Source organism: Cherax quadricarinatus, chromosome 20, assembly GCF_038502225.1.
Source record: "Cherax quadricarinatus isolate ZL_2023a chromosome 20, ASM3850222v1, whole genome shotgun sequence".
NCBI lineage: Eukaryota > Metazoa > Arthropoda > Malacostraca > Decapoda > Parastacidae > Cherax > Cherax quadricarinatus.
The window spans coordinates 4,556,036-4,569,734 of NC_091311.1; the positions used below are offsets into that span (position 1 = coordinate 4,556,036).

Below are 13,699 nucleotides of genomic sequence, written 5' to 3' on the forward strand. Positions count from 1 at the left end.
CTGCAACAAATACTGCAGCAAATACTACTGCAAATACTACAGCAAATACTAGTGGAAATACTACAGCAAATACTGCTGTAAATACTGCTGCAAATACTGCAGCAAATACAGCTCTAAATACTGCACCAAATAATGCTGCAAATACTGCAACAAATACTGCTGCAAATACTACAGCATATACTGCTGCAAATACTGCAGCAAATACTACAGCAAATACTGCAGCAAATACTGCTGCAAATACTGCAGCAAATACTACAGCAAATACTGCAGCAAATACTGCAGCAAATACTGTTGTAAATACTGCAGCAAATACTGCAGCAAATACTACAGCAAATACTGCAGCAAATACTGCTGCAAATACTACAGCAAATGCTGCAGCAAATACTGCTGCAAATACTGCAGCAAATACTACAGCAAATACTGCAGCAAATACTGCAGCAAATACTGCTGCAAATACTGCTGCAAATACTACAGCAAATGCTGCAGCAAATACTGCAGCAAATACTGTTGTAAATACTGCAGCAAATACTGCAGCAAATACTGTTGTAAATACTGCAGCAAATACTGGTGTAAATACCGTAACAAATACTCCTGCAAATACTGCAGCAACTAGTACAGCAAATATTGCAGCAATTACTGCTTTCAATACTGCTTCAAATACTGCTGCAAATACTGCTGTAAATACTGTAGCAAATATTGCTGTAAATACTGCAGCAAATACTGCTCAAAATATTGCTCTTAATGCTGCAGCAAATACTACTGTAAATACTGGAACAAATAATTTTGTAAATACTGCTGTAAATACTGCAGCAAATTCCACTGCAAATACTACTGCAAATACTGCTGTAAATACGGTAGCAAATGTTGTTGTAAATAATGCTGAAAATACTGTAGCAAATACTGCTGCAAATATTGCTCTTAATACTGCAGCAAGTACTACTGTAAACACTGCAGCAAACACTTCTGTAAATACTACAGCAAATACTGTTGTAAATACTGCTACAAGTACTGCTGTAAATACTGCAGCAAATACCGCTGCAAATAATGCATCAAATACTGATGTAAATATTGCAGCAAATTCTACTGCAAATACTGCTGTAAATTCTGTAGCAAATATTACTCTAAATGCTGCAGTAAATACTGTAGCAAATGCTGCTGCAAATAATGCTGCAAATACTATTGCAAATATTGATCTTAATACTGCAGCAAATACTACAGTAAATACTGTAACCAATAGTTCTGTAATTACTGCTGTTAATATTGCAGCAAATATTGCAGAAAATAATGCAGCAAATAGTGCTGTAAATACTGCTGAAAATACTGCAGCAAATTCTGCTGAAAATAGTGCAGCAAATACTGCTGTAAATACTGCAGCAGATACTGCTTTAAATACAGCTGCAAATACTACTGAACATACTGCAACAAATACTGCTGTAAATGCTGCAGCAAATACTGCTGTAAATACTGCTGCAAATGATGCTGTAAATTCCGCAACAAATACTGCTGTAAATACTGCTGTAAATACCACTGCAAATACTGCTGTAAATGCAGCAGGAAATACTACAGTAAATACTGCAACAAATACATCTGTAAATTTTAATGCAAATACTGCAGCAAATACTGCTGAGAATACTGCAACAAATACTGCTGTAAATACTGCTGCAAATACTGATGCAAATAATGCTGCAAATACTACTGTTTATTCTGCAGCAAATTCTGCTGCAAATTATGCTGCATATTCTGCTTTAAATAATACAGCATATATTGCTTTAAATATTCCTCCATAAACTGCTGCAAATAATGCTGGAAATACTGCCAGAAATACTGCAGCAAATACAGCTGAAAATAATGCAGCAAATACTGCTGTAAACACTGCAACAAATACTGCTGTAAATACTACTGCAAATACTGCTGTAAATACTCCTGCAAATACTGCTGTAAATACTGCAGCAAATACTGCTGCAAATACTGTTGCAAATACTGCAGCAAATACTGCAGCAAATATTGCAGCAAATATTGCTGCAAATACTGCTGCAAATACTGCAGTAAATACTGCAACAAATACTGCAGCAAATACTGCAGCAAATATTGCAGCAAATACTGCAGCAAATACTGCAGCAATTCATGCAGCAATTACTGTAGCAAATACTGCTGCAAATATTGCAGCAGATACTGCACCAAATACTGCACCAAATACTGCTGCAAATTCTACAGCAAATTCTGCTGCAAATACTGCTGCAAATACTGCTGCAAATACTGCTGCAAATACTGCTGCAAATACTGCTGCAAATACTTCAGCAAATGCTGCAGCAAATACTCCTGTAAATACTGCAGCAAATACTGCTGTATATACTGCAGCAAATACTGCAGCAATTCATGCAGCAATTACTGTAGCAAATACTGCAACAAATATTGCAGCATACACTGCAGCAAATACTGCAGCATATACTGCAGCAATTACTACAGCAAATAATGCCGTAAATACTTTTGCATATACTGCTTTAAATACTGCAGCAAATACTGTTGTAAATACTGCTACAAGTACTGCTGTAAATACTGCAGCAAACACCGCTGTAAATCCTTCAGCAAATACCGCTGCAAATACTGATGTAAATATTGCAGCAAATTCTACTGCAAATACTGCTGTAAATTCTGTAGCAAATATTACTCTAAATGCTGCAGTAAATAATGTAGCAAATGCTGCTGTAAATAATGCTGCAAATATTGATCTTAATACTGCAGCAAATACTACTGTAAATACTGTAACCAATAGTTCTGTAAATACTACTGCAAATACTGCAGCCAATATTGCAGAAAATACTGCAGCAAATAGTGCTGTAAATACTGCTGAAAATACTGCAGCAAATTCTGCTGAAAATAGTGCAGCAAATACTGCTGGAAATACTGAAGCAGATACTGCTTTAAATACTGCTGCAAATACTACTGAACATACTGCAACAAATACTGCTATAAATGCTGCAGCAAATACTGCTGTAAATACTGCAACAAATACTGCTGTAAATACTACTGCAAATACTGCTGAAAATAATGCAGCAAATACTGCTGTAAATGCTGCAGCAAATACTACTGTAAATACTGCAACAAATACTGCTGTAAAAACTGCTGCAAATACTGCTGTAAATACTGCTGCAAATACTGCTGTAAATACTGCTGCAAATGATGCTGTAAATACTGCAACAAATACAGCTTTAAATACTAATGCAAATACTGCTGTAAATACTGCTGCAAATACTGATGCAAATAATGCTGCAAATACTACTGTTTATTCTGCAGCAAATTCTGCTGCAAATTATGCTGCATATTCTGCTTTAAATAATACAGCATATATTGCTTTAAATATTCCTCCATAAACTGCTGCAAATAATGCTGGAAATACTGCCAGAAATACTGCAGCAAATACAGCTGAAAATAATGCAGCAAATACTGCTGTAAACACTGCAACAAATACTGCTGTAAATACTACTGCAAATACTGCTGTAAATACTGCAGCAAATACTACTGTAAATACTGCAGCAAATACTGCAGCAAATACTGCTGTAAATATTACAACAAATACTGCTGTAAATACTACTGCAAATACTGCTGTAAATATTGCAGCAAATACTGCAGCAAATACTGCTGTAAATATTACAACAAATACTGCTGTAAATACTACTGCAAATACTTCTGTAAATACTGCAGAAAATACTGCTGAAAATGCTTCAAAAAATACTGCTGTAAATACTGCTTTAAATTTTGCTGCAAATACTGCTGCAAATACTGCTGCAAATAATGCTGCAAATACTGCTGAAAATACTTCCGGAAATACTGCAGCAATTGCTGCAGCAAATAATGTTGTAAATGCTGCTGTTAATACTGCAGCAAATATTGCAGCAAATACTGCAGCAAATACTGCAGTAAATGCTGCAGCAAGTACAGCTGAAAGTAATGCAGCAAATACTGCTATAAATGCTGTAGCAAATACTGACGAAAATACTGCAGCAAATACTGCTGTAAATACTGCAGCAAATACTGTGGTAAATACTACTGTAAATACTGCAGCAAATACTGCTGTAAATACTGCTGCAAATACTGATGCAAGTACTGCTGAAAATACTTCCTGTAATACTGCAGCAATTGCTGCAGCAAATAATGTTGCAAATGCTGCTGTAAATACTGCAGCAAATATTGCAGCAAACACTGCAGCAAATACTGCAGCAAATACTGCTGTGAATACTGATGAAAATACTGCAGCAAATGCTGCTGTGAATACTGCAGCAAATACTGCTGTAAATACTGCAGCAAATACAGATGAAAATACTACAGCAAACACTGCAGCAAATACTGCAGTAAATACTGCTGTAAATAATGCTACATATACTGCTATAAATACTGCAGCAAATACTGTAGCAAAATTTGCTGAAAATGCTGAAGCAATTATTGCTGTAAATATTACTGCAAATGCTGCTGCAAATACTGCTGTAAATACTGCTGCGAATGCTACTGAAAATACTGCTGCAAATACTGAGGCAAATTTTGCAGCAAATACTGCTGTAAATGCTGCTACAAATACTGCTGCAAATACGGTTGAAATACTGCTGCAAATATTGCTGCAAATGCTGCAGCAAATACTGCAGAAAATACTGCAGCAAATACTACTGTAATTACTACATCAAATACTGCTGTAAATACTGCTGCAAATGCTGCTGCAAATACGGTTGAAATACTGCTTCAAATATTCCTGCAAATACTGCAGAAATACTGCTCTAAATAGTGCAACAATTACTGTAGAAAATACTGCTGTAAATATTGCTGCAAATGCTGCTGCAAATATTGCTGCAAATGCTGCTGCAAATATTGCTGCAAATACTGCTTCAAATTCTGCTGCAAATACTGCAGCAAATTCTTCAGCAAATACTGCTGTACATACTGCTGCAAATTTTGCAGTAAATACTGCTGCAAATACTGCTGTAAATATTAGTGCAAACACTGTAGCAAGTACTTCTGCAAATACTGCTGTAAACACTGTAGCAAATACTGCTGCAATTATTGCTGTAAATACTGTTGTAAATTCTCATGCAAATACCGCAGCAAGTTCTGCAACAAATACTGAAGTAAATACTTCTGCAAATATTGCTGTACTCTTGGAAATATTGTTGTAAATACTGCTGCAAATACTGCTGCTAATAATGCTGCAAATACAGCAGAAAATACTGTTGTAAATAATGCAGCAAATACTGATGTAAATACTGCAGCAATACCGCAATAAATACTGCATGAAATACTGCTGCAAATACTGCTGCAAATATTCCTGCAAATACTGCTGAAAATGCTGCTGCAAATGCTGCAGCAATTACTGCAGCAAATAATGCTGTAAATACTGCTGCATATACTGCTTTAAATACTGCAGCAAATACTACTGTGAAATCTGCTGTAAATACTGCAGCTGATACTGTGGCAAATATTGCACCAAATATTGCAGCAATTACTAAAGCATTTACTGCTTTCAATACTGCTCCAAATATTGCTGTAAATACTGCAGCATATACTGATGTAAATACTGCTGCAAATACTGCTGCAAATACTGCAATAAACACTGACGTAAATACTGCAGCAAATTCTGCTGCAAATATTACTTCAAATACTGCTGTAAATACTGTATCAAATACTGCTCTAAATACTGCGGTAAATACTGTAGCAAATGCTGGTGTAAATAATGCTGCAAATGCTACAGCAAATACTGCTGCAAATACTGCTGCAAACATTGCTTTTAATACTACAGCATATACTACTGTAAATACTGCAGCAAATACTGCTGTAAATATTGCTGCAAATACTGCTGTAAATACTGCAGCAAATACCACTGCAAATAATGCTGCAAATACTGGTGTAAATACTGTAGCAAATACTGCTCTAAATGCTGCAGTAAATACTGTAGCAAATGCTGCTGTTGATACCACAGCAAACACTGTTGCAAGTATTCCTCTTAATACTGCAGCAAATACTACCGTAAATACTGTAACAAATAGTGCTCCAAATACTGCTGCAAATACTGCTGTAAATACTGCTGTAAATATTGCTGTAAATACTGCAGTAAATACAGCTGTATATACTACAGCATATACTACTGTAAATACTGCACAAATTCTGCTGTAAATACTGCTGTAAATGTTGCTGTGAATACTGCAACAAACACTGCTATGAAATCTCCAGCAAATACTACTGTAAATACTGCAACAAATAATGCTGGAAATACTGCAGCAATTGCTGCAGCAAATAATGTTGTAAATGCTGATGCAAATACTGCAGCAAACATTGCAGCAAACACTGCTGCAAATACCACAGCAAATATTGCGGCAAATACTGCTGTAAATACTGCTGCAAGTTTACCTGGAGTTTACCTGGAGAGAGTTCCGGGGGTCAACGCCCCCGCCGCCCGGTCTGTGACCAGGCCTACTGGTGGATCAGAGCCTGATCAACCAGGCTGTTGCTGCTGGATGCACGCAAACCAACGTACGAGCCACAGCCCGGCTGGTCAGGAACCGACTTTAGGTGCTTGTCCAGTGCCAGCTTGAAGACTGCCAGGGGTCTGTTGGTAATCCCCCTTATGTATGCTGGGAGGCAGTTGAACAGTCTCGGGCCCCTGACACTTATTGTATGGTCTCTTAACGTGCTAGTGACACCCCTGCTTTTCATTGGGGGGATGTTGCATCGTCTGCCAAGTCTTTTGCTTTCGTAGTGAGTGATTTTCGTGTGCAAGTTCGGTACTAGTCCGTCTAGGATTTTCCAGGTGTATATAATCATGTATCTCTCCCTCCTGCGTTCCAGGGAATACAGGTTTAGGAACCTCAAGCGCTCCCAGTAATTGAGGTGTTTTATCTCCGTTATGCACGCCGTGAAGGTTCTCTGTACATTTTCTAGGTCAGCAATTTCACCTGCCTTGAAAGGTGCTGTTAGTGTGCAGCAATATTCCAGCCTAGATAGAACAAGTGACCTGAAGAGTGTCATCATGGGCTTGGCCTCCCTAGTTTTGAAGGTTCTCATTATCCATCCTGTCATTTTTCTAGCAGATGCGATTGATACAATGTTATGGTCCTTGAAGGTGAGATCCTCCGACATGATCACTCCCAGGTCTTTGACGTTGGTTTTTCGCTCTATTTTGTGGCCAGAATTTGTTTTGTACTCTGATGAAGATTTAATTTCCTCGTGTTTACCATATTTGAGTAATTGAAATTTCTCATCGTTGAACTTCATATTGTTTTCTGCAGCCCACTGAAAGATTTGGTTGATGTCCGCCTGGAGCCTTGCAGTGTCTGCAATGGAAGACACTGTCATGCAGATTCGGGTGTCATCTGCAAAGGAAGACACGGTGCTGTGGCTGACATCCTTGTCTATGTCGGATATGAGGATGAGGAACAAGACGGGAGCGAGTACTGTGCCTTGTGGAACAGAGTTTTTCACCGTAGCTGCCTCGGACTTTACTCTGTTGACGACTACTCTCTGTGTTCTGTTAGTGAGGAAATCATAGATCCATCGACCGACTTTTCCTGTTATTCCTTTAGCACGCATTTTGTGTGCTATTATGCCATGGTCACACTTGTCGAAGGCTTTTGCAAAGTCTGTATATATTTCATCTGCATTTTTTTTGTCTTCTAGTGCATTTAGGACCTTGTCGTAGTGATCCAATAGTTGAGACAGACAGGAGCGACCTGTTCTAAACCCATGTTGCCCTGGGTTGTGTAACTGATGGGTTTCTAGATGGGTGGTGATCTTGCTTCTTAGGACCCTTTCAAAGATTTTTATGATATGGGATGTTAGTGCTATTGGTCTGTCGTTCTTTGCTGTTGCTTTACTGCCCCCTTTGTGGAGTGGGGCTATGTCTGTTGTTTTTAGTAACTGTGGGACGACCCCCGTGTCCATGCTCCCTCTCCATAGGATGGAAAAGGCTCGTGATAGGGGCTTCTTGCAGTTCTTGATGAACACGGAGTTCCATGAGTCTGGCCCTGGGGCAGAGTGCATGGGCATGTCATTTATCGCCTTTTCGAAGTCATTTGGCGTCAGGATAACATCGGATAGGCTTGTGTTAATCAAATTTTTTGGCTCTCTCATAAAAAAATTCATTTTGATCTTCGACTCTCAGTCTGGTTAGCGGCTTGCTAAAAACTGAGTCATATTGGGACTTGAGTAGCTCACTCATTTCCTTGCTGTCATCTGTGTAGGACCCATCTTGTTTAAGTAGGGGCCCAATACTGGACGTTGTTCTCGATTTTGATTTGGCATAGGAGAAGAAATACTTTGGGTTTCTTTCGATTTCATTTATGGCTTTTAGTTCTTCCCGCGATTCCTGACTCCTAAAGGATTCTTTTAGCTTAAGTTCGATGCTTGCTATTTCTCTGACCAGTGTCTCCCTACGCATTTCAGATATATTGACCTCTTTTAGCCGCTCTGTTATTCTTTTCCGTCGCCTGTAAAGGGAGTGCCTGTCTCTTTCTATTTTACATCTACTCCTCCTTTTTCTTAGAGGAATAAGCCTTGTGCATACATCGAGTGCCACCGAGTTAATCTGTTCTAGGCATAAGTTGGGGTCTGTGTTGCTTAGTATATCTTCCCAGCTTATATCGGTTAGGACTTGGTTTACTTGGTCCCACTTTATGTTTTTGTTATTGAAGTTGAATTTGGTGAATGCTCCCTCGTGACTAATCTCATTATGTCGGTCTGGGGCTCCACGCATACATGACTGAACCTCAATTATGTTGTTATCTGAGTATATTGTTTTTGATATGGTGACATTTCTTATCAGATCATCATTGTTAGTGAAGATGAGGTCTAGTGTATTCTCCAGTCTAGTAGGCTCTATTATTTGCTGGTTTAAATTGAATTTTGTGCAGAGATTTAAAAGCTCGCGTGAGTGTGAGTTTTCATCAGAGCTGCCTCCTGGTGTTATTACTGCAACAATATTATTTGCTATATTCCTCCATTTTAGGTGCCTTAAGTTGAAATCCCCCAGGAGCAAGATGTTGGGTGCAGGAGCTGGAAGATTTTCCAGACAGTGGTCAATTTTTAACAACTGTTCCTGGAATTGCTGGGATGTTGCATCCGGAGGCTTGTAGACTACCACAATGACTAGGTTTTGGTTCTCGACCTTTACTGCTAAAACTTCCACTACATCATTTGAGGCATTTAGCAGTTCTGTGCAAACAAGTGACTCTGCAATGTACAGGCCAACCCCCCCCCCCTTTTGCCTGTTCACTCTGTCACATCTGTATAGGTTGTAACCTGGGATCCATATTTCGTTGTCCAAGTGATCCTTTATGTGGGTCTCAGTGAAAGCCGCGAACATTGCCTTTGCCTCTGCAAGCAGTCCACGGATGAAAGGTATTTTGTTGTTTGTTGCTGGCTTTAGACCCTGTATATTTGCCAAGAAGAATGTTATCGGACTGGTGGTATTGTTGGTACTAGGGGGGGATTTTTTTTCCGGCATTAGTATCTGTATCTGTTGGTTTGGAGTGGAGGCCATCGACTGTGGTTCCACTCCAGGAATGACTGGATTTGGTGTACGATTTCTGCCATTTCCTGCCAGTTTTTTTTTCCTTCCTGGCACTAAAAAACCTCTCCCTCTTGAGTGGCTGTGGCTACCCAGGTTTTCCCATGGCCTGGATGTTTTGTATTTTTTTGTCCCCTTTAGATGGTATGCCTGGCAATTTAAGTTATAGCACAGTCTTTCCTGTACTGAAGAGGTAGACATATACCAACAAACTCAGTAATAAATATTAAAATATTAAATGACAGGATATTTTTTACCATAGTCTGCAACAATGTTTCAGGTTATGGTAAACAACAACAAAATCTTTTCCCCAGGCTGAGGGACTGACCACCTCAAAACTGTCTTCAAGGCTGATGGACTGATTACATCGTCTTTACGTCTCTACTGCTCCTGTCAACTTTTCTGTACTCGACTGAAGAAGCTTATTATGTAAGTGAGACGTTTTGGAATAAAGACACCTAAGTGTTGCACATGTGTCTTACCAAACTAAGTATAATGACTGGAACACAAAACCAAAGAATCCGTTATTGTCGGCCATACCAGGAGGTGATTCACCTCATTTGTCATGACTAAACTAAAACAAACGAATGATGGAGGGGAATAGTGCTTTTCGTATTCGAATCAAAAATTAATTTTTCAGAAAAAGATTCTATGGTAGTACATTGGATTTTTCTGTTTGTGTTGGGGTTACTGATTTATTTTACTAAGTGATTTTTTTTTCTAGCATATGTCAATTAATCATTTATATTGAACTATATGGAGGTTATGACACTAAAAAAAATTGAGAAAATCTTGGGTTTCCCATGCAGAAAAGTGGCAGTGTGCCGCTGTTTACTACCAGATGATTCGAGGAATATTTCAAAGATTATAAATAAAAGTCATATTCTTAACTGGTATTTGACCATCAGGTATAAAATACTACGTAACTACAAAAAGAAAATGATAGCAGCAGCACCTCCAGACTCCATGGCAGCTCTATCACGTCTCAGTATTGATGGAACTCAAGTGGAATTCGGAGATCGGATCTAAGACAGTCCAAGTGTGAACCTTAACTTAAGACACATCTTATATAAAGCTTATAACAAACCTCAAGTATATCCAGCATAATGAACTTCTATATGTCTCCTCATGTACATACTATCATGTTCTCCCAAAAAATAATTGTCTCTCTTCATTACTGTATTTGCTGAAGATCTCTTAATGGGTTATTCACACAATTCATATTTCAGTCCATCTCACCTCCTTAGTTCTTTACACATCCAAGAAGACAAGGACAAGAAGACAAGGAACATTAATTTTGTATACATAACACAAACTTAAATATTCAAGAGACATCAACGACCAAACATAAATTACACATCATCAACAGAACATACAAACCTGCAGTACTGATAATGAATGACTTGAGGCCGTAGAGGTTCCTGGGTGAGGCTAAGTCACCTGTCATACCTTGACAATACTGGCGAGCATCAGGCCAGTTAAGTGAGATAGAACTCACATAGAAGCACTCATCTACCACTCTGCTGTAAGGGTAAGGGCAACAAATCTCTGGAAAAATAAAATGATAAAAATGAAAAGACGTCGTTTTACGTTCATTTCATAAAACTGTTATTTGGGTTAATTTGATCTTTTCATCTCTCAACAATTTTTTTTTAGTATAAATGTTTCAGGGCCTCATGAATCGTGAGTTAAATCATTCATTTTCAAATCCATCAAGATACTAGACTTTCCACTTCCTGTCTATTATATACGACATAACAAAAATGACTCCCGCGAAGCTTACATCATTTTCTTGTTATGAGCAGAACTTTAGATTATTTCAGTGCGATAGAAAAATGCTAATGCTTTTATTTTGTCATCATTGGTAATTAATGAAGGAATATTATTCGTATTTCATATTCCATTACAAATTACTTCACATAATATCTGCATTCTTTAAATAACACACTAACATTTCTAGTCTTAGAGTTGCAAGAGTACTACAGTGGTAAAGTTAACTGGCACAGTAATGAAATGGGACATTTATTTGTAAAATTAATGTTGATTTAGAAAATACGTGGCAATAATATGACAGATAACTGATATAATAAGAGATATGACTACCTTTTGCTTTTATAAGCATTTATAAACTTTCTGGTATGGAATCGACCAATGCTGAACACTTTTTGGTAAGTTCTTGCTCTTGGTACCAAGTCCTAATAACAGAAGCAATTATGGAATGGTTCAAAAGCAATTAGCTTCTCCATAGTTGAACAATCCTGTTTTGCGATCCTGCGTTTGGTTATTACCCATAGATTTTCAGTTGGGTTGAGGTCAGGAGAGTTTCCAGGCCAATTTAGAACACTTAGCCCACTCTCTTCGATGAATGTCATCATTTTTCTGGAAGTGTGTCATGGAGCAAGATTCTGCTGGAAAATACAAATGAGTTGCTAGGACTGCCTTGTATTTGTCGCTGTTGATCGTTCCCTCAACAGTGTTTTATCGCTTGTTAAATGTGTCCATTCCGAAGAGGTTTGCCTTTGCTCCGTCTCGCTACCACTAATCTGTACCCATGTACTTCAAAATGTACCACATCTGATAGTGCCCACTGATGCCATTTTTTCTTCAAAGCAGCAGTAAATAATTGTTTCTTTACCGTCTTTCTGGCAGTTCTGCCAACTTTAAGTAGTCTCGTCAAACTATTGAAGAATCACCATTAGCACCAGCTTAAGCCAAATCGCTCTGTAGATCTTTGCTGGTTTTCTTGGGATCTTTCAATTTCTTATGATAAGATTGTCATCATGACGTGCTGTCTTGGATTTTCTTCCACATTTTCTCCGTCGCAGCGCTTCACAATCACCAGTGTCGTCATCTCTTCAGAATTCGACGAACAGTTGACTTTGCTAGGCTCAAATTTTCGGCGATCTTCCTGGTAATCAAATCAGCAAATTTTCAATGAGTTACAAGACTATCAAGCTTCCTGGGCGTAATATGCATTATGAATTTCAGCAGTAATCATGAACTCAAGAGGAGAATTTAGTGAAACCACATTCACTCAAGCAGCACACTTGCAAGAATAACCTTAATGAACAACAGCTGTTGTAGCAGTGAAGGCAGTCGCAGGGTAACACCACAGTCGCAGGGTAACACCACAGTCGCAGGGTAACACCACAGTCGCAGGGTAACACCACAGTCGCAGGGTAACACCACAGTCGCAGGGTAACACCACAGTCGCAGGGTAACACCACAGTCGCAGGGTAACACCACAGTCGCAGGGTAACACCACAGTCGCAGGGTAACACCACAGTCGCAGGGTAACACCACAGTCGCAGGGTAACACCACAGTCGCAGGGTAACACCACAGGAGCAGGGTAACACCACAGTCGCAGGGTAACACCACAGTCGCAGGGTAACACCACAGTCGCAGGGTAACACCACAGGAGCAGGAGAGGAAACGTGCAGTAGTAGACAGGTGTAGCAGATAAAAAAGTGCAGTAACAGAGAGGTGAAACAGGGAACAAGTGCAGACGTTTACAGGTGCAGCAATGAACAAGTGAAATAGTGGTGCAGTAGTGTAGTGGTGCAGTAGTGGAGTGCTGCAGTAGTGTAGTGGTGCAGTAGTGTAGTGGTGCAGTAGTGTAGTGGTGCAGTAGTGTAGTGGTGCAGTAGAGTAGTGGTGCAGTAGGGTAGTGATGCAGTAGAGTAGTTTTGCAGTAGTATAGTGGTGCAGTAGTGTAGTGGTGCAGTAGTGTAGTGGTGCAGTAGTATAGTGGTGCAGTAGTGTAGTGGTGCAGTAGTGTAGTGGTGCAGTAGTGGAGTGCTGCAGTAGTGTAGTGATGCAGCAGTGTAGTGGTGCAGTAGTGTAGTGGTGCAGTAGTGTAGTGGTGCAGTAGTGTAGTGGTGCAGTAGTGTAGTGGTGCAGTAGTGTAGTGGCGCAGTAGTGAAGTGCTACAGTAGTGTAGTGGTGCAGTAGTGTAGTGGTGCAGTAGTGTAGTGGTGCAGTAGTGTAGTGGTGCAGTAGTGTAGTGGTGCAGTAGTGTAGTGGTGCAGTAGTGTAGTGGTGCAGTAGTGGAGTGCTGCAGTAGTGTAGTGGTGTAGATGTGGAGTGCTGCAGTAGTGTAGTGGTGCAGTAGTGGAGTGCTGCAGTAGTGTAGTGGTGCAGTAGTGTAGTGGTGC

At 39.4% G+C, this 13,699-nt stretch overlaps 1 protein-coding gene across 1 annotated transcript in view; it reads right to left on the bottom strand.

The window, feature by feature from the left end:
• The window catches only part of LOC128699942 (type-2 ice-structuring protein-like), a 62,009-nt gene that overhangs the window by 15,290 nt on the left and 33,020 nt on the right, over window positions 1–13,699 (bottom strand). Inside the window, exon 3 of the mRNA XM_053792786.2 lies at window positions 10,925–11,092. Coding sequence (XP_053648761.2) covers window positions 10,925–11,092 — 168 coding nt within the window. The remainder of the gene's footprint in view (window positions 1–10,924; window positions 11,093–13,699) is intronic.